The sequence below is a fragment of the Microcebus murinus genome, chromosome 23, assembly GCF_040939455.1.
Source record: "Microcebus murinus isolate Inina chromosome 23, M.murinus_Inina_mat1.0, whole genome shotgun sequence".
NCBI lineage: Eukaryota > Metazoa > Chordata > Mammalia > Primates > Cheirogaleidae > Microcebus > Microcebus murinus.
The window spans coordinates 14078973-14098084 of NC_134126.1; the positions used below are offsets into that span (position 1 = coordinate 14078973).

Consider the following 19112-nt stretch of genomic DNA (forward strand, 5'->3'; position numbering starts at 1 on the left):
AGTCATGTGTACCTTTGACATCCTGGGCCTCACGGAGGAGGTCCGTAACTTCCCTCTCTGCTTCCTTCAGTCTATCCTCAAAGGCCTGATCTGTCACCACCTCATCTCCAGTTCCAAGGTTTGCCATGAGACTCTCTAATTCCTGGAGCTTCACTCGATGATCAGCAACCTAAACATAATGAAGGAAGAAAAGGGAAAGGTACGACACACAAGTACTCCTGAAGAACCCAATCCTACCCCTGTCGGACTCACAGAGGCACCCTATGAGATGTAGGTCTATGCACTCCATGTATGCCCACTTCTGAATAGATGACATGGGTAGTTTTTCTTTATTTCTCTGGCTTTAAAAGAAAACTTTCAGGACCATTCCTCTGACTTTAAACACTACATGCTGATGATTCTTAGGCTCTGATCTCTCCTTCGAGTGTCAGATTACCTCCTCGATACCTCCACTCAACCCTGTGATAGGTATCTCAAACCTAATGTCCAAAATGATACCTCTCCATTCTCCCTGAGTAATCTCCATCTCAGTAAGGCCTCCAGCTACCTTAAGCAAAAAAACCCAAGACCCGTCCTTGACTCTTTTCTTTCCCTGTCCTGCCCCAAATACACATATTTATCCAACCCAATCAAGCCTTCCCCTTTTGCCCCATTGTTAACCATCATTCTTCACATAGCACTCAACATGCTCCTCTTAAAACATAAACTGGACTTTGTAGCTTTTAAGAGTTTCTTCAATGCATTCCCACTGGATTTTGGATAAAACCTAAACTCCTTCCTATGGTCAACACGGCCCTATATAACCTGCCGCTGCTGCCCCTCCATTCTCACCAAAGGCCACCCCCTCCTCACCCAGCGGGCTCCCGCCACTGTCCAGCTCCCAGGCCCCTGAGCACCACGCTCCCTGTGCCTGGAACAACTTCACCGTTACTTTTCACTTGGCTCACTCCTCCTCCTCCTTCGGATCTCACTTAGATACATTCCCTTAGAGAGGCCTGATATAAAAGCCGCTTCCTCCAGTGACTCTCCATTTCCATGCTTTCTGGCACTTATTTCAGCATGTCTCCTGTTTATATATTTAATTTTTATTATCTGCCTCCCAACTGGAACACAGATCTTAAGAAGAGTGACCACATCTATCTTGTTTGCCATTTCTTCTCTAGAGCTTAGTGCACAGTGAGTTTCCATTCAACGTCTGCTGAATGAATGAGAACACGCGCTGGTGACAGCTTACCTTATCCTTTACCAGCCGGTAACAAGCTGGACATTCCTGGCAGCCAGGCCAAGAGCGATTGTAGAAATAGTTCTCCTCACATTGGTCACAGCGATTACCCACAAAGCCTTCCCTGCATTCACAGTGACCATCGTCTTTGCACTGGAGTGAAAGAGACCCCTCAGGATGACAGTCACAGGCTGCAGAGTAAGGGGAAAATAACACATAATAAGCAAAAGAAGGAAGAGTGCATTTTATCTTAGTTCAGTCTGGTATCAATAAGCTGACTACATTATCATTGTAAGTACACATTTTTCTGAAAAACAGGCCTACTTATGAGATTTTAGTTGGTTAATTAAGTCTGTTTAGCAGAGAAAACAGATTTTTTTAAAGTAAAAATAAGCTTTAAAGTAAAATATGCATCCTCTTGGGGCATATTTCATGATACCCAGTAATTATAGAATTAGTTATTAAACTAACTAATCAGTACCCTTTTTATGCACTTCAAGAATTCATCTCTACCTTCTATCATCCCCACTGTTTGGTATTTCTCTAAGGAACCAGAAAACTCAATGCTTCTTTTGCATTATTTTATACTTTGTTTACTCATTCTTTTCTCTGAACTGAGTCAACAATTTATGCTACATTCCCCAGAAGAAATGAAGAAATTCAGAAAGCGAAAAACCAATCTGTTCTGAGGCCTAATTCCAGGCAATTGTTTATGCCAAGGAGAAGCAGATGTTTATATGTAACCATATCAAAAGGGCCCCAAGGGTGGAAAGCAACTGCAGCCAATAAGTCAACAAACACAGTGTGAACAGAATCCTTCACTGTTTCATTATCTGCACTAAGAATGTGATCAATAAAAAAGTTTCACTAAGCACAGTGGGAAAGCTCAGTAATCAAGGGATACTTTTCTTTGGCAAAATCAAAGATTGAAAAAAGGAAGAATCAGAAACACTACAAAAGAAAACATAAATAAGGTGGTTGCAAAGAAACCAGAGAAGCTCTTGATCACCAAAGTTTTTAAAAAAATAGCATTCATTTGAATAAAGTATCTACAATGACTTAGGCAGAGACCTGACTATAAGCCAGGTGGCTAGACCAAGGCTGGCAAAGTCCTTTCTGGACTTAGGAGACTAACTGGAATGAGGGGAGACTTAAGAGCAGTATGCCACAACACCCCTTACGTTTGCAGCCTTCAGGTCCAAACCCGAAGTGGTTGACCTCACAGCGCTCACAGTGCTGACCGGTGATGCCAGGCTGGCACTCACACTGGCCGTTGCGGATGTCACACTGCCCGTTGGTGGAACCCAAAGCATGGCAGTCACACCTGAAAATGAACACAGGACATTTCTCAGGTAAAAAAAACACACTTGAAGCAAAACTTTTTTTTCAGCACAACACTGATGTAGTATGTACCAGAAAACTCTATGTTGAGGGTTATTAAGCCCCTGAGGTTCTGGTAATTTTCACAAGCACTACTCAGAATCTCTTTTTCTAACCTACTGCTACCAGCGGCTCTCAACGTGGCACTGTATCAACACCGACTAGGACAGGCGTCCTCAAACTACGGCCCGCGGGCCACATGCGGGGTGTTTTTGCCCATTTGTTTTTTAACTTCAAAATAAGATATGTGCAGTGTGCATAGGAATTTGTTCATAGTTTTTTTAAACCATAGTCCAGCCTTCCAATGGTCTGAGGGACAGTGAACTGGCCCCCTGTTTAAAAAGGTTGAGGACCCCTGGACTGGGAGCTTTGAAAATAGGAATTCCCAGCCTACAAACCCTGGAGGGTTTGCTTCTAAGCACCTCAGAAAGGACCTTGTAGTCTGTACTTTTAAAATGCTGCTCAGGTGATTATGACACACCTGGGGCCACTGTGCTCCACTCCCTTCTTCCATTAGCTTAATTATAATCCTCCAGTATTGCCCCTAAAGGATGCCTTGCCTATATTAGGCACTCAAATAGTTTCTGAACAAAGTCAAACCAACTATTAGGCACAGCTTACAAAAATTCATTTCTTATAATACAAAAAGCAAAGACTGCTTCCACCAAAGGCACCGACGTCTCACCTCTCACAGCCTTGCCCGCTCTGCAGGTTGTAGAACCCAGGCTCGCAGGAGCCGCAGTCCCGGCCAGTCACGTGGGGCAGACACTCACACTGCCCCGTCACGGGGTTGCAGCTGCTCTGCTGCCTCACTGTCCCGTACGGATTGCAACTGCAGGCTAAGGCAGGAAGACAGAGACAGCACAAGATGCAAATCACCTGAGAGAAATACTTAAATATTAACAATTCAAATACATTCTTTAGACTTGTGTTATCTGGTATGGTGGCCACTGGTCACACACGGCTACTGAGCACTTCAAATATGGCTGGCTATTCTGAGCTGAGATATGCTATAAATGTGAGATATACATTGGATTTTGAAGACTTAGTGTGGAAAAAAGAATGTATATTTCATTAATAATTTTTTTTTTCTTTTTTTTTTTTTGAGACAGAGTCTCACTTTGTTGCCCAGGCTAGAGTGAGTGCCGTGGCGTCAGCCTAGCTCACAGCAACCTCAAACTCCTGGGCTCAAGCAATCCTTCTGTCTCAGCCTCCCAAGTAGCTGGGACTACAGGCATGCGCCACCATGCCCGGCTAATTTTTTCTATATATATTAGTTGGCCAATTAGTTTCTTTCTATTTATAGTAGAGACGGGGTCTCGCTCTTGCTCAGGCTGGTTTCGAACTCCTGACCTCGAGCAATCCGCCCGCCTCGGCCTCCCAGAGAGCTAGGATTACAGGCGTGAGCCACCGCGCCCGGCCTATTTCATTAATAATTTTTTATTGATTACTTATTGAACTGGTAAGATGTTGGATATATTAGGCTAAGTAGAATGTATTAGACTTCATTTCACTTAATTTCTTTTTATGTTCTTAATGTGGGGACTAGAAAATTTTAAATTGTGTAAGTGGTTTGCACTAAATAACTCTAAATATTTAAAGCGACACACATGGATTCTCAAACTAAAGGATCATAACTGTGACAGCCTCTCATCAATGGCTGATTACCTCTGCATTTGTCTGCTGGATTGGGAGCCAGCGGATTTCCAAAAAACCCATCTTTGCACCGGTCACAGTAGAAACCAGCAGTGTTATAGATGCATTTCAGGCACTCTCCGGTCAAGCGATTGCAATTCCCCACCGCGTTGGGGTCGATGTTGTCATTGCACTGGCACAGGCGGCAAAGCCTCACAGGGCCGTTCCTGCCGAGAGGGTCTCCAAAGTAGCCATCGTCACAGAGCTCACATCTCTTACCTGGGGATGAGACAATCTGATGTTATGAAGGAAAGGTCTTAGACATTTCTGGAGTGATGTTACCACCGGTTAAAGATAGGCTACTCTAATCATCAGATGCAAGACGGCATGGTGCAGTGGAGGGCGGACGGCCTGGGCTGTAGCCCTGGCACTGGCCAGACTGGTGGAGTGACCTTGAGCACACTTCCATTTCCTCACTAGAAAGGAAGCACTTGCTTTGCCTACTTCACTTTAAATTGTTCTGACAATCAACCAAAATTATGTATTATAGGTGCTCTGTAAATAAATCAGGTCCAAGGTTCATAAACCTCTCCAAGTCCCAAACGATGGCGCATTTATGTTGTTTGGGCTGAGGATACTGAAAAGGATGAAGTGCCACTCTTACCACATCTGTATGAATCCCATACAACAAGGTGTGTAGGATCATTACTTAGAATGTAAAGGGCATGTGCTAATCCTTGTTGGGTAGTGTCAACTGGTACAGAATCAGACCATGTTAGAAGAAAACTTAGAAATCAATTGCCACCTGCTTCTATCGCAGCTAAGAGAACAGAGAGGGTAAGAGCCTTCCCACAACCAAGTAACTGACAGGAAGAGAGACAGGGCTAGAATCAGGGCTCTTTCTACCATATCGGATATAGTGGCTCTTACGTAGACCATTGTTAACTATGTAGGAGCCAATATATCCGCCCGCCACACTTTTCGCCCTAGATGCAAAAGCCGATATTTCGGCCCGCTGCACTAAGAGGATTAAACTCACTGCTTCTCATCCTTCCTTTTCTACTTTCCCACCATTATTAGCTCAAGTTGAGCTCTTGATATCTTTATAGCCAGTAGGGCATGAATTAGCCTAACATTTTTGGAGCATCAGAGATTTGTTCATTTATTCATTCAACAAATATTTTCTGAGCATCTGCTATCTATCAACACTGTTCTAGGTCATCAGAATGATGTGAACAAGTTGATATGGTCTCTGCTTATGCTGCAGTCGCTGGAGACCAATACACTGACATACAAATAAACAAGATTTTTTCAGACAGGGATAAGCATAAAAAATTTAAACAAAACAGAGCAACATGATAGAGCAAGGGTAAGGGCTAATTTAGATTGGGTGATTAGAGAAAGTCTCTGTAAGAAAGAGACATTAGGACATTGGGATGGCCATGGAAAGACAAAAGAAACCAGCCATGACAATACCCAAGGGAAGAATGTTTCAGAGAAACAAGATGAGCCGCGGAAGCAGTAACACTCAGTCCAGGTAGGACCATGTAGGTCATAGCAAGGAATTTGGATTTAAATGTAAGTGATACAAGAAGCTCTTGCAGGGTTTTAAAATACAAATACATTTTTAAAAAATGTATCTGAGGTACATTTTTAAAGGATTATTCTGGCTTCCATGTGGAGAATGGATCGGAAGGGAGCAGCGAAGTAGGAGACCAATGAGCGATTCTAGGCGGGAGATGACAGTGGTCTGAACCAGGGTGGTGGCAGTGGAGGTGTGAAAAGTGGTCAGATCTGAGATGGAATCAGTAAGACTTGCTGACTGGTTGCTTTTGGGAAATGAAAGAAAGAAGAATCATGTATATGTTCTAGGGTCTTAGCTTGAGCAACCAGGTTAATGGTAGTATATTTACTGAGATGAACAAGATTGGGGAAGCAACAGACTTGGGGTTGGAGAAAAAGGGAGGAAACCAAAATTTTAACTTGGATTTGCTCAAATTTGAGATTCCTTAGCTATTAATATGTGCATTAAGATCAAAGCAGAAAATAGTTGGTATATTTAAATCAGCATGATTTGAGGAAAGTTTACTACAGGTACTATTTATAGGAGTATGGGCAGAATGTAGGGAAGCCACCTGGGATAGCTCCACTACCAGGGCATCAGGGGACAGATGAAGGAAGCACTTAGCAGACCTAAGGTTAGAAGAGCTGTTTGGAGAAGGCCTCCTGCCAAGAGCTGAGAACTTTGATTTGAGGTTATCAACCCAGAGGACCCCACAGAAAGGGGTCTTGGAATAGATGCCCTCACCCTCCTGCTCTGTGATCTCCTATATGTGCCTCCTGCTGTCCGAACTCAAATGGAGCCTGGCACTCAATGTAGCACACACATTTCTCATCAGAGTAGACAAAGGTGCACAGTGGATGCCGCGGGGCGAGCACAAGGCTTCTAGCCCCCCCACCCCACCGAGGTGGCAAGTAGGCAGCGGGTACTCAGGACAGACAGGTCAGGGCTGAAGACGGAGATTTTGCCACCACAGGCACAGAAAGGCTTTTGAAGTGTGAGGATGAGACTGGATCACCTAAAGGGAGGCTGGAGATCAAGCTGGCATGAGAGCCCTTGGACTTTGAGAAACAGAGACAATCAAAAGGCACCCGAAAGAAGAAAGGTAGAAGGAAAACAAAGTGAAGTGTCACAGAAGGCATGAGGAGAAAATGTCTGGAGCAAGGGGAACAGAAAACAGAGTTGAGTATTGCAAAAGACTGGGTAAGGTGAGGACTGAGCTGAACAGCAAATGCAGTTGGGGTGGTGGGGGGTGGGGTGGGGTGCGAATTAACAGGACACTGGAGAAGGAAAGAAGCTAGGGATCCTCCTGGTCTCTGGTGCAAACAGCAGCCAGACTCTCACCCAAGATCCACTCCAGATTAGGATCACAACAGGATTTTGGTTGTGCTTTTTTCACCAGGTCATTCAGCTGTTCTAGATATCCTTATTTTAAAAGTTTTAAACCTTTTGAATGAAACTAAAATCTGGTAGAAAAGCTAAAATAGAGCTACCTGGTAGCCCATGAAATACTCACTCCAAAATACTCATTGGCAACTATAGCCAGTCTATCTATGCCTTTGTTTTAAAGTCTAGGATCTAGGTTCAAATCCTGGCTGTACCACTTACGTGACTCTGGGCAAGTGAGATACTTTTTCTAGCCTTAGATCTTCTTATCTTCCCTCCCTCCACTGGCAGAGGCGTCCTCCTCTCTACTCTTTTAGCACTCTTGTGTACGTTCTTTTATCTGAATTAACCATACTATATTAAAATTATCTGTTTCCCTTTATAATTTTATCCTCTAAAGAATATCCTCTAAAGAATTTTATCCTCTAAAGAATCCCTTACTCATTTTGTATTCTGAAAGACGTGAACTCAAATTTATTGGGGGGAAAAGTTATTACTACTTATTTACCCAAAAAGACTGTTTTAAAGATTAAATTACATGTAAAGGCATACCATGCATAAAGATCTCAGTGGCTAGCAGTATTTATTCATAACTTTTTACAATCTTACATATGAGGAACATCTTACCTCTTATCTGCAACCACTATTCATTTATTTAGCAAACATTTATATTCATTCAACAAATACCCATACCTAACACTGTTCTGGGTGCTCTGGTTTATGCAAAAGTGAATAAAACAAAGTCCCTTCTCTTATGGTGCTTAAACCAAGGAAGGGGGACAGGAGGGTGGAGAACAGAAACAATAAACAACTGAATAAAAATACTAAGTGGTCCCTAGCACTCTGGGAGGCTGAAGTGGGCGGACTGCTCTAGGTCAGGAGTTTGAAACCAGCCCAAGCAAGAGCGAGACCCCACCTCTACTATAAATATAGAGAGATTAATTGGCCAACCAACTAATATATAGAAAAAATTAGCTGGGCATGGTGGCACATGCCTGTAGTCCCAGCTACTCAGGAGGCTGAGGCAGCAGGATTACTTGAGCCCAGGAGTTTGAGGTTGCTGTGAGCTAGGCTGACGCCACGGCACTCACTCTAGCCTGGGCAACAAAGCAAGACTCCGTCTCCAAAAAAAAAAAAAAAAAAAAAAATTAAGTAGTCAAAAAATGCTATAAAAAAAACCAAAGCCGGATATAAGGATAAAGAGTGATGGCATTTTTTTAATAGAGTCTGTGCTGTTTCTCATACAGACTTCTCTATACCCTAATTAACATCCTCAAGAATTACTACAGATAATTCCTTTCAAGCCAGGTGATAGCTAACAAATGTATTTCACTAGTCTTGTGTGAGAGACATCCGGATAGCAACTAGGTTTATAACATTTTCCAAGATCTCCTGTATTATATTCTACCTTTCCACTAAGTATCCCAAATAGTCTCAATTCATCATTTGTATTATTAAATATAGACATAAGACTGTCACCACAATGCTTAATTGTTTCATTTTGCAATTGAAGTCTGCTCAAACAACAGAATGAATAAAGGAATCTCTCACCAAAATGCTACATTAAGTCGACACTGCAAAGGGAAACACCAACTGTGTGCTACGGCAACAGAGGAAGGGGCCCCAGTAATCGGGGGCAGTAAGGAGGAGCAGGTTCACTGAGGAAAGCCTTCCTGTGGAAGTTTCAAGTCTTAAGTCACACAACAGACAGGAGCTGACCAAAAGAAGTGAGGTTTGGGTAGGAGGAAATCAGTCTAAAGAAAGAGAGCGGCCAAGAGCAGGTCAAAGAATCTGGCACACTCTAGGGACTAAAAAAAGCCCGAAGGGCTGGAGCAGAGAGCACGGTGCCAGGGAGGGAGGAGGGCAACGAGCCTGGAGAGGTCTGTCTGCGTGAACTCTGCTGGGCCGCCGTTCAAAAAAAAGTCAGGAAAGAGTCAGAAATATGAAATTCTATACTAATTTCCATTCCTTGTTGTATTGACTACCTTTAAACAAATGACTGAATCTGCCCTGCAGTTCCTCTGTGCTTGGTGCGGGGCCAGTGGAGAGGTGGAAGAAAGATGGAGCCTTTTGATGTCTCCTAATAATTAAAGGCTATTTTAATGAGATAAAAGCGATTCAGATTATTAGCTTGGTTTTGTTTCATTTGGGGTTTTTTTTTTTACATTTATTTTCATGCTGTATAACAGCATCTTTTGAGAAAGAAGCTTGCACTGGAGTCAGAGTCTGTACAAGAAGCACGGTAAGAACCTCTCCACTGAGAGTCAGGGAGCGAAGGGGACGCTCTCCCCGAGCGCCAGTCTCTGCAGGGAGTCAACCAGGCAGCTCTGAGCAGCCAGGGCAGATCTAGCTTCACATTCTTACGAAGGGAAAGACACACACAGAGTGGGAACAGCCTATATGAAGCTATTAAAAATATATATATATATATATATATATATATATATATATATATATTTTCCCAACTAAATGTGATAGACTCTGACGCACTAAAAGGACTATTTAGAGAAAGAATTTAAAGAATTTAAAATTACCACTTTATATAAAAGAATCCCAGGACAGCCCCACAAACTAAAACTCAAGTTGCGGTTCTCATCTTATGAGAGAGAATATATTGTAGGGATCATTGTGTCTTTGGAGCCAGGCTGCCTGGGTTGAAATCCGAGCTCAACCGATGTCCAGCCTTGGGGCCTCAAGCAATTAATGTAATGTCCCCGTGCCTCCATTTTCTTAGGTGTAACATGGGAATAAGAGCAGGACTTACCCCATGAGGATTCATGAGGCAGTACATGTAAAGTGCTCAGAACAGTCCCTGGCCACAAATACTCAACAGGTGTTAGCTATTATTAGTTAATTAATACTCATTTTATGAATCCATAATTAATCATTTCCTTTAAACTTTTGCCTACAAAATCCACAGTCACCCATAAGCCAAACAAAAAAACCCTAAAACCCCTTTCCCCAGGTCTTTTTATTGGCTGGAACACTGAAAGCAGATGGAAACGGCAGACTCACCAGTGGTCCCAGTAGGACAGTTGGTGCACACCACCTCCTTTGTTTTGGGGACAACAGCACAACTGGAGCCCCCAGGACACGGGCAGGGCTGACAATCAGAGGAGGTGCCCATGGTTGAATCTCCATAGTAACCATCACCACACTTCTCACAGTGGTGGCCAGCTGTGTTGTCTCTGCAGTTACAAACACCTATTTGGAGAGCGAGTGTGAGAAAACAGGCGAGTGTATAAATAAGTGAGACAATGAGCATTTCCTACTCAGCTGTGAAAGAGAAGTCAGGGCCAGCAACTCCCAAAGATCACCTCACCTGTCTCAGGGTCACAGGTCTCACTGTGTCCATTGCAGGTGCAAAGCACACATGGACTGTATGGTCCAAGACTCGGAGTTTCTCTTCTGTAACCGGAGAGGCACATCTCACAGAACTGCCCTCCATAGCCCACTGGACAGGTGCAGGACTCCACCCAAGTTGCAGGGACCCCAGGCCCGGGCCGAGCACTTGCCAGGGTGACATCATCCAAATATCCAGCACCTGTGTATGGCGTGGAAAAGAGATTCACTGAACTGGCTCCTGTTTTCCAAAATCTTGTGAAAAGTCAACAACGCTAAAAAGTAGCCAGAGTCAAAATTCCAGAGAAAACCAGCCATTAGCTTAATTCATCCACTGGAGAAGGTAATAAGAAAATAACATTTAGAATAATCATGTGTTACTGGTGCTCAGTATCTGGAGCAGTGGTATAGCAAACTTGCATTTTTATAGACACACACACACACACAAATTTGTCAGATTTTACAGTTCTCCCAGTCACCAATATGAAAAGAGAAGTGTTGGACAATCGTTTGGGGCAAGAAGAGATATGAATAAGAGTGTAGGGGAAAAGAAGAGTTTAAGTCTATAGCCATTCAGCAGTGTTTTTGTTCTTTTGCCCACAGTAGACACTGACTAGAGTTCAAGGATGAAATAGAAAACACCTGTCAAAAGGTAATACTCAAGTTATATTGTTTTGTCCCCCATAAAACAGCATAAATGACTAAGTCTCAATAGCCAGGACTACTTTAAGTCTTCCCTTCCTAAAAAAGACTCTTTCTTTAATCTTGTTCCTACTCTAAAATTATACTCTCTTTTCCTTCCCTATAGCCAAACTTCTTAAAAGAATATTCATTTCTTTACTTTCAAATTACCTTTTAAAGCACTGCAATCTAACTTCAGTTTCAATGCTTCTTAAAGAAAAAACAAAATGACTCACCAATGACTCACCAAGGACTCACCAATGACTCCTTAATCACCCCATCCAAAACCCGATGGTGCTATTTCCTAAACCTTTTCATTGTTTTTCTTCCTTAAAATTATTTTTCTTCCTTGGGTCTCAGGACATGGACCTTAACTATGTTTTCAGGCTTCCATCCTCTTTCTCTTTCTCTGTATCTTATATTTCCAAGTTAAGAAATTATTGCCCATATGTTGACAACTTTCTAAATCTAGATCTCTAGTCCTAATCTCTTCCTAAGCTCAGATCCAGATTTCTAACTACTTATAAGACACGTTCATCGGGATATCCATGCAGGCCTCTGCAACGTCAACACATGCCAGCTGCCGATGCCACTCCAATGCCATGCCACCACCCTGATGTCACCTCCCCAAACAGCTGTAACTTAAGAAAAAGTTCCTCATTTTCAAAATTTTTTAAAGGAAAATAATTTTAAAGGCATATTTTTAAAAGACTCGTTCACCTAAAATGATAACAAATGTTCATTCAATAATTTATCATTTTTAATAATTTAAGCCAGTGGTTCAAAGGGCTTGATAATTATATAGCAGTAAATAAAAAGAAATGAAAATTAAGCAACTTGAGCCAGAATTATAATTAGGCTTTTTAGAAAATCTATTTATATACAATATAACCTCAATTAGCTTATTATTTATAAAACAATATTATTTACTGATGCTAGCAAATTTTCCTTAGGTCCTTAAAAGTAGTTACAAAAATATATTTTTTAAATATATAATCTGTGTACAATGTGGTAGTTTAAACACTTCTCCATGTTATAGTATTTAGAGAGAGAAACTTCTGCATTGTCACAGATCCTTCTACCTAATCATCTTCTTAAACAACTCTCCTAAATTATATCACAACTTACTTCTCTCACTGTATGTCCCTCGGATCTTGATAGAGGTCAAGTTGTTTAGGAGCTTCTGAAATTCAAAAGGGGTAAGGGTAGGTCTCCAAGGGTAATCTGTTGCTTCATGGAGCCTAGAGAGAAAGAAAGGGCCACATAAACCTCTTATCAGGATAATTCTGGGTGTTGGGAAAACATTTCTTATTCCCTAATGCCACCAACAATGCAAGGCTATGACAATCTAATCAAATCAAAAACGAATCTATTGATTTGATAGTACAACTGGAAAAGGTAAAAGTGAACAAAGGAAGACTCCCTTTTACAATATCACCATGATAACCCAGCAGTTTCTCTTTCACATATACCCTGAGGCCAGATAAACTGAGATAAAAAAAACACTCTCACAATGCTGGTCAAGTCCGATTTTACAAAGAAGGTTATCTTACCTGAAGACATACTTCACAGTGGTCTCACTGGGATAGGAGTTGCCCTGAGCGATCAAGGGTACCGACACTCTTAAGCCAGCCCCCTCAAGCACAAGGTCTTCTGCAGAGAGGCGAGTATCTCGCCTGTCCACTCGAAAGGAGAAGGTGAGGTTCTGACCATAACTCAACACTTGCTTGCCCAAGAACTTGGCTGAAATGCAGACACACGGTGAGCAAGAACGTGAGAATGAGATTAAATGGAAGCACACACTAAGTCAGCCTGCTTTCTAGCCTTACTTACCAGGAGCAACGAAGTACCTAGGAAAGTAGCTATCTGAGATCACGGCGATATCTTGCCTCTCAGAGGACCACTCGAGAGAGGCTTCAGAGCCATCCCTCTGCTCCACACGCCACCCGTCCTCATCTGCAGGCAGAGAATGGAAACACAAGCACTGTTACACTGTACACATCCTGAATTCAGGTCCTCTATATACCACAAAAATGTGTACGACCACACACCTTGTATACAGAAAGTCACCAATAAAAGTTTTTGCATAAATGAATCCTACAACAGTATCTATATATGCTATGCCCCTCAAGCTGTATTTTACTTTGTTATTATTTATATAACATTTGTATTCACTATTCATTATGGTAAATTCTAAAACCATAATCATATTTTCATTAAATTAAAAGGCCAAATAAGAAAAATTATGCATATTAAATACCAAGAAGTAGGGCCACCATCAAAAATCCCTCAAAGAGCGTCTGATTTTTTAAAAAATATATATATTGTAAGTGTAGTCCCACAGTTCTAGGAGGTTGGGGGATGAGGTCTAAATTACCGATCTGAAAGGTAGAGGAGATGGAATAAACACTGTAGCCGACGGCATTTGTACAGACAGAAGAATGCCCAAAGCAGAAGCAGGGTGTGCAACCCCTTGGATTAGATGACTCCAGATTAAAATATCCAGGTTTGCATCTAAAAAAGATTAAGACACAAGCAGTTACTCTTTTTTACTTGAGAAGTGATAACAGAGAAAACACAATACAGCTAGAGAAAAGAATGAGCCACCTCTCACAGTTGAAGCCTTCGACATTGTCTTTGCAAACGCATCTTCCTGTTTCAACATTACATTCATCTGTGCTGCCAGAAGGGTTACAAGAGCACGGCCTAGTTGATGGGAAATGGAATAAAACAAATAAGAGAGAAAAGAAATTCTACTCTTTTTTTTTTCTTTTTAAAATCTTTTTTTGCAGAGAGAAATTCTACTCTTAAAGTCAAGCTTTTGTGTCACATGCTGATTTTTAAAAACAAACAAAAAGAATCCTAAAGTCATTTTTATATTTGGATTTGGTTTCAGTCTAAGATACTCATCCTGTAGACATGAAACCTCTGTTTTACTCTCTGTACAAACCAAACCCCTCATGGCTCATTAGCACAGCTAGTCTTGAGTCTTGGTGACAACTGTTATAGGAAAAATCTTCGCATTGGTACCAATAAGCCACAGGATCTATTATCATAAATTGACTGGATATAATCTATAAATTACCCTTCTGGCTCTGAAAACATTTTACCTGCATCCTGCCTCAGTGAGAGAATGGAATCCAGGCTGGCAACGGTCACACTTGTCCCCCATCACTCCCGGCTTGCAGCTGCATCTGCCGTAGCTGTCACACTGTGTGCTCAGGGAACCTGAAATGGGAAGAGCTCACTGTCAACACAGATCCAGCCAGATGTGAAAGTAAAACTAGTATGTTGAAGACAGATAACTGGTAACTAAGTGCGATGCCTGAGAACCAATCTGTAATCTCTAGATGGTCACAGAGAGAATAAGGATCAAATTTAAAATCACAACTCTCTCAAAATCAAACCCTTTTAAGCCATGATATTTTAACTTTCCAGACAGACCCTAAGATGAATCTACTCATCAATGCTGAAAAACAAATTATTCTGCACCCAACAGTGCAATGCACACAAGACCAGCCACTCCTCTGTGGGCCAGCACAGCTCCTTGAAGCCCATGTCTAGAATTTACGTACAGATGGGCCTGAACAAGAAAAATAAAGGTCAAGCTCTTGAAAAGGTAGAGCCCACTGGGCTCTGTCCAGAGTGCCCACTGTCCAGAGTGCCGTGCATCTCTGGACACACGCCAACACACCGGGAATGGTCCCGCCCTCTAAGAAGATCAGACTAAACAAAATCATTAACAAGGAAGAACTCACAAAACAGTTAACCTTTTACAAAGTTCAGATGGTCTCTATGATCTGGCTGCCAATTATTTACAGAGCCATTACTCAGCACCCCATCTCCACACTTTCATATACACCAGAAAACCATCTGAAAGTTCAACTTCGTTAAAGAGAGCGGAGCTGTGAGGCAGGTCCGGAATCATTTATGCTACAATAACGTACACACCTCCACACGGGGCTGTGCAAATGCCAGGACATAAAGCTTTATTTTCTGGGGGGTGAGGGGGGATGTACAGGGAACTCTTATTTTATCTTTCAATCCACTTTCCCGTCACTTACCAACAGGGCTACAGTGGCACGGAGAGCAGGCTTCGTTGTGCCCAAGGCGGAAGAAGTTCTCGCGGCACCTCTCACAGTTGGCGCCGTCCGTGTTGTCCCGGCAGTTGGTGCAGTGGCCACCGTGGCCGGTGGAACGGTATAGCTCAGGGTCAAAGTAGCATTCCTGTGATCGGCCGTTGCAGTCACAGGCTGTCGGCCAAAACACGTGAGTTATGTCAGATCTGTGTACCTTTAACAGCAGCATTTAAAAAGGCTCCAAGAAAACCAGACCATAATTTCCCACATCTCTGAGACAGATAGATACATGGTGGCAGAATAAGAATGACCACCAGACACTATTCATTAAGAACAAAAAACAAAACAACAGTATGTTAATAAGGGTTTATATAGCCAGATTATCAGTTTACTAAAAAATGTTCAACCTTACAAAAAATAGCACTATCATAAAATATTGCAAGGAATTCCTGTACTTAGAAAACAATGTGCCTCCAGGTAGCTGTTCACATACAAGTCAAAGCCAAGTCAAAATACAATTTTCCTGAATCTTTCTCCTTCATTGAGTATCAACTCTAAGAATGAGGTGCCATTTTACATGCTCCCTTCAATTTAACTTAACTTCTTAGGCTCCATATGATTCAAATATATTAAGATACTAACTTTCAAAGTGCCAGATTAATTGCATGTCCAGACTGGGGCAAGTCGAGAAACATGGGTTAAAATTAATGCCTCTGTAGGTGGAAGAAGAATTAAAGGGAAATCTAGACCTTCCAGATCCATCCATTCTACTCGGGAGCCATAGTTCCAACTGGGTCATCTGTTAAGTGACTATATTCCCACAGGGCACAAACATATTTCAAGAACAAGTATCTGTAGTCCCAGAAATTCTTTACTATATTTATGGTAAGATAATTTTCTCAGAATTATTGTCTCTGCCCAAAATACAGACAGTATCTTGAGCATTAAATAAAAATTAAGTTTTATATGGGTTCAGTCAGAGCAGGACATGTTATTTTTAAAAAATATTTGAATATATGTATTTTGGTTTTTTTCCTTCTTTATGATAAGTTCTTTTATAGCACACTATTATAATAAAAACTTTTTTAAAAACTTGAGTCACTGGCACCAAAAATTAGAGTTTTGTCAAGCTAGATGTATAGCTCCCTTTCCCTTCTTCATCAGCTACTTCTCCTCCCTCGAGCTGCCCTAGATTACCCCTCCCTCCCCGCAGTCAGCCCACCTGAGTGGTCTGATGCTGAGACTATGGAGCAGAACAAGCCCCATGTCCAGCCCACAGCTTAAAGCAGATGCTGCTCCTCCCTCCTTGGGCGAAGGCAGCTGTAACGTTCTCTCCCTAGCCCCAGCATCCCGACAATAATGTGGGGTTGCCACAGCATCCAGAAACTTCACTCTTTGAGGCAACACAGTGCTGCAAGGACCAAGAAGAAAAGCAAATTGACTTGGTTCCTCATCGAACTCCTTCAGCTACAGCACCCAGGCCATTTGCTAGTGGTAAGCTGGCAATGTTTATTTTTTTAGTAATTTCCTGGATAGACTCAAAATATGATATCATTAAACAGAATAGTTTTCAGGTACACATGTCTATTTAGATGCTGTGTCCTAGGAGTATGTCGTTTTTGGTTTTTTTTCCTTTTACCAGCCTTTATCATACAGCTTCTAACACTGGATATTACAGTTCAATAATGGAATTAAAGAAGCTCAAGCAAGTGCTTCCGAACGCTAGAGGCTGTAAATTTTATTTGCAAATCTGGGATTTTTTTGAGAGAAAGAAAAAATGAGTAAGAAAATCTGCTCTAGGCAGCTCAATCGAAATACTCATGAATAAAGATATCGGTCCCTTCTCAAAGATTCTGCCAATAATTTCTGTAAGTTCACAGTGTCTTCTTTCTTATTCCCTTTATTTCCAAAAGAGTGCAATAAAGAATATTTGTAAGGACATAAGACACTTAACAGCTGCTTTAAAAGTTTTATTGTTAAGTCCTTGGCAAATCATGATTACCTGGTTCCTTTCTCCTGAGATTTATCTGTTCAGAATAAACCATGTGCATTAGGAAGGGATAAATAATATACTACTACCTTTTTCATTTTGCCCTTTTCTAGAAATATTAGGACCTAATCTTCCTCCCAAAGTCGCCCACCTCTCCGTGGGGAGAGTGGGAAAATTCTCATTGCACTCTTTAATGAGATAAATGAAAAATGATTTTGAGAAACAATTTTATGAATGGCAGTCTTAGCCTAGAACTCATCGTACTCGACACAGGTTAATCAATGACCATGGCTGCCTGAGTAAATGAGTAGGAGGAAGATTTTAAAGGGCAACAAAGACAAGACTAGAGAAACCATATTCTAGAGTAAGCTGCACTGGCCTAGTACTTGGAGCTAATGCAGACTTCCAAACCCTGAAGTTGCTGCTCTCTCTCTGGCATCTCCCTCTGGCTGTTCTCCCTCTGTGTGTTCATGAAGGAAACACAAAGCCGGCACAGTTTACAGCCAATTGCCTTCATCTATGATCTTCCTCTGACATGCATGCAGTTTACTGTTTTACTCTTTCAAACTATGCAAAAGAGCATGGGCTTTCGGAGCTTTCTTTTCAAGGAGGAACAAAAGGAGGGCACCCATTCCTTTCTTTCACCCTCGGAAGTCCTTAGGACAACAGCAGACTGATGTCAAGGGGGACTCACGCAGGCATTCGCTGGCACTTTCAGCCGTTGCCCTCCTCCACGGCCGGTCATTGAAGAAAGGAAGACACTTTTCACAGTCTACTCCATACGTATTATGTTTGCAATTACACACCAGCTTGTCGAATTCATTCTTCATACACTCGCTTGCATGTCCATTACATTTACACCTGGGGAGAGAAGAGACGCTCCAAAGAATGGAACTGTGGCAAAGTCCCAGGAATGCATGCAGAAAAACTATGTACACAGAGAACTAAAAACAACCTAAGAACATTTTTGAGTTTTACCATTCAGAAGTGTGAACTCAGCAACTGAGCAAGATTAAGTAATGGCTGTTTGAATTTTCGGGGATAAAGAAACATTAAACAAACAAAAAGGTAGCTTTATTTAACAAATGATGGGGTATCAGCCAGACATGAGAATAAAGTCCCTAATAGTTTCTGAGGATATCTATAGAATCCTGGAGACAAACGTGTGTCAAGAGGCGGCCGAGTGTGGCGGTCTAGGAAGGTGAGTACTCTGAAGCCAGGCTGTCTAGGTTTGAAACCCTTCCCTGTGATCTACCAGTGTAACTCAACCTCTGTGCCTCACCTGTAAAACAGGAATGACGATAATGCCAATTTCATAGGGTTATTGGGAAGACCAAGGAGTTGCTTTATTCATGTGCTCAGGATTGCACAGGGAAGTAAGTCAATAAATGTCAGCAATTACTTGCCATAATGATGTTAAAGTATTCTAATCTAAAGGTGGTGAGACACATTCGATACCTCACCACCACATGGATATCTAGTAGTCAGGTTATGTGGGGCAAGAAACCCTGAAGGATTCCCTAGGTGCAGGAAGGACCATGAACTAAGGACTCACGGAAGTTCCCATGGACACTAACGTGCATTGTGGAGCCCTGACATTGCTCTCACTTGCTTCCTTAAAGATAGCAATACATTCCATGGCTTCAACCACCTACGTAATACTATACTTAACCAGTTCAGAATCATCTGCAGTGTGCCAGGGTGAGTCCCAAATTTAGATCTCCAGCTCTCATCCTTCTCCCAAGCTTTATCTTTGCTGCATAAACTTAGATATCCCCCTAAAATTTTACCTGTCTATAACTACATCCATCATCTCCCCCAAACTAGCTCATCTTC

At 41.9% G+C, this 19112-nt stretch overlaps 1 protein-coding gene across 1 annotated transcript in view; it reads right to left on the reverse strand.

Moving 5' to 3' along the window:
• Positions 1-19112, reverse strand: part of LAMC1 (laminin subunit gamma 1) — a 127150-nt gene that overhangs the window by 18977 nt on the left and 89061 nt on the right. Inside the window, exons 4-18 of the mRNA XM_012735837.2 lie at positions 17971-18137; positions 15272-15460; positions 14318-14435; positions 13815-13913; positions 13585-13721; positions 13041-13163; positions 12761-12950; positions 12336-12448; positions 10507-10728; positions 10200-10388; positions 4271-4516; positions 3288-3441; positions 2404-2546; positions 1235-1413; positions 13-169 (exon numbers count right to left, since the gene is read on the reverse strand). Coding sequence (XP_012591291.1) covers positions 13-169; positions 1235-1413; positions 2404-2546; positions 3288-3441; positions 4271-4516; positions 10200-10388; positions 10507-10728; positions 12336-12448; positions 12761-12950; positions 13041-13163; positions 13585-13721; positions 13815-13913; positions 14318-14435; positions 15272-15460; positions 17971-18137 — 2426 coding nt within the window. The remainder of the gene's footprint in view (positions 1-12; positions 170-1234; positions 1414-2403; positions 2547-3287; positions 3442-4270; positions 4517-10199; positions 10389-10506; positions 10729-12335; positions 12449-12760; positions 12951-13040; positions 13164-13584; positions 13722-13814; positions 13914-14317; positions 14436-15271; positions 15461-17970; positions 18138-19112) is intronic.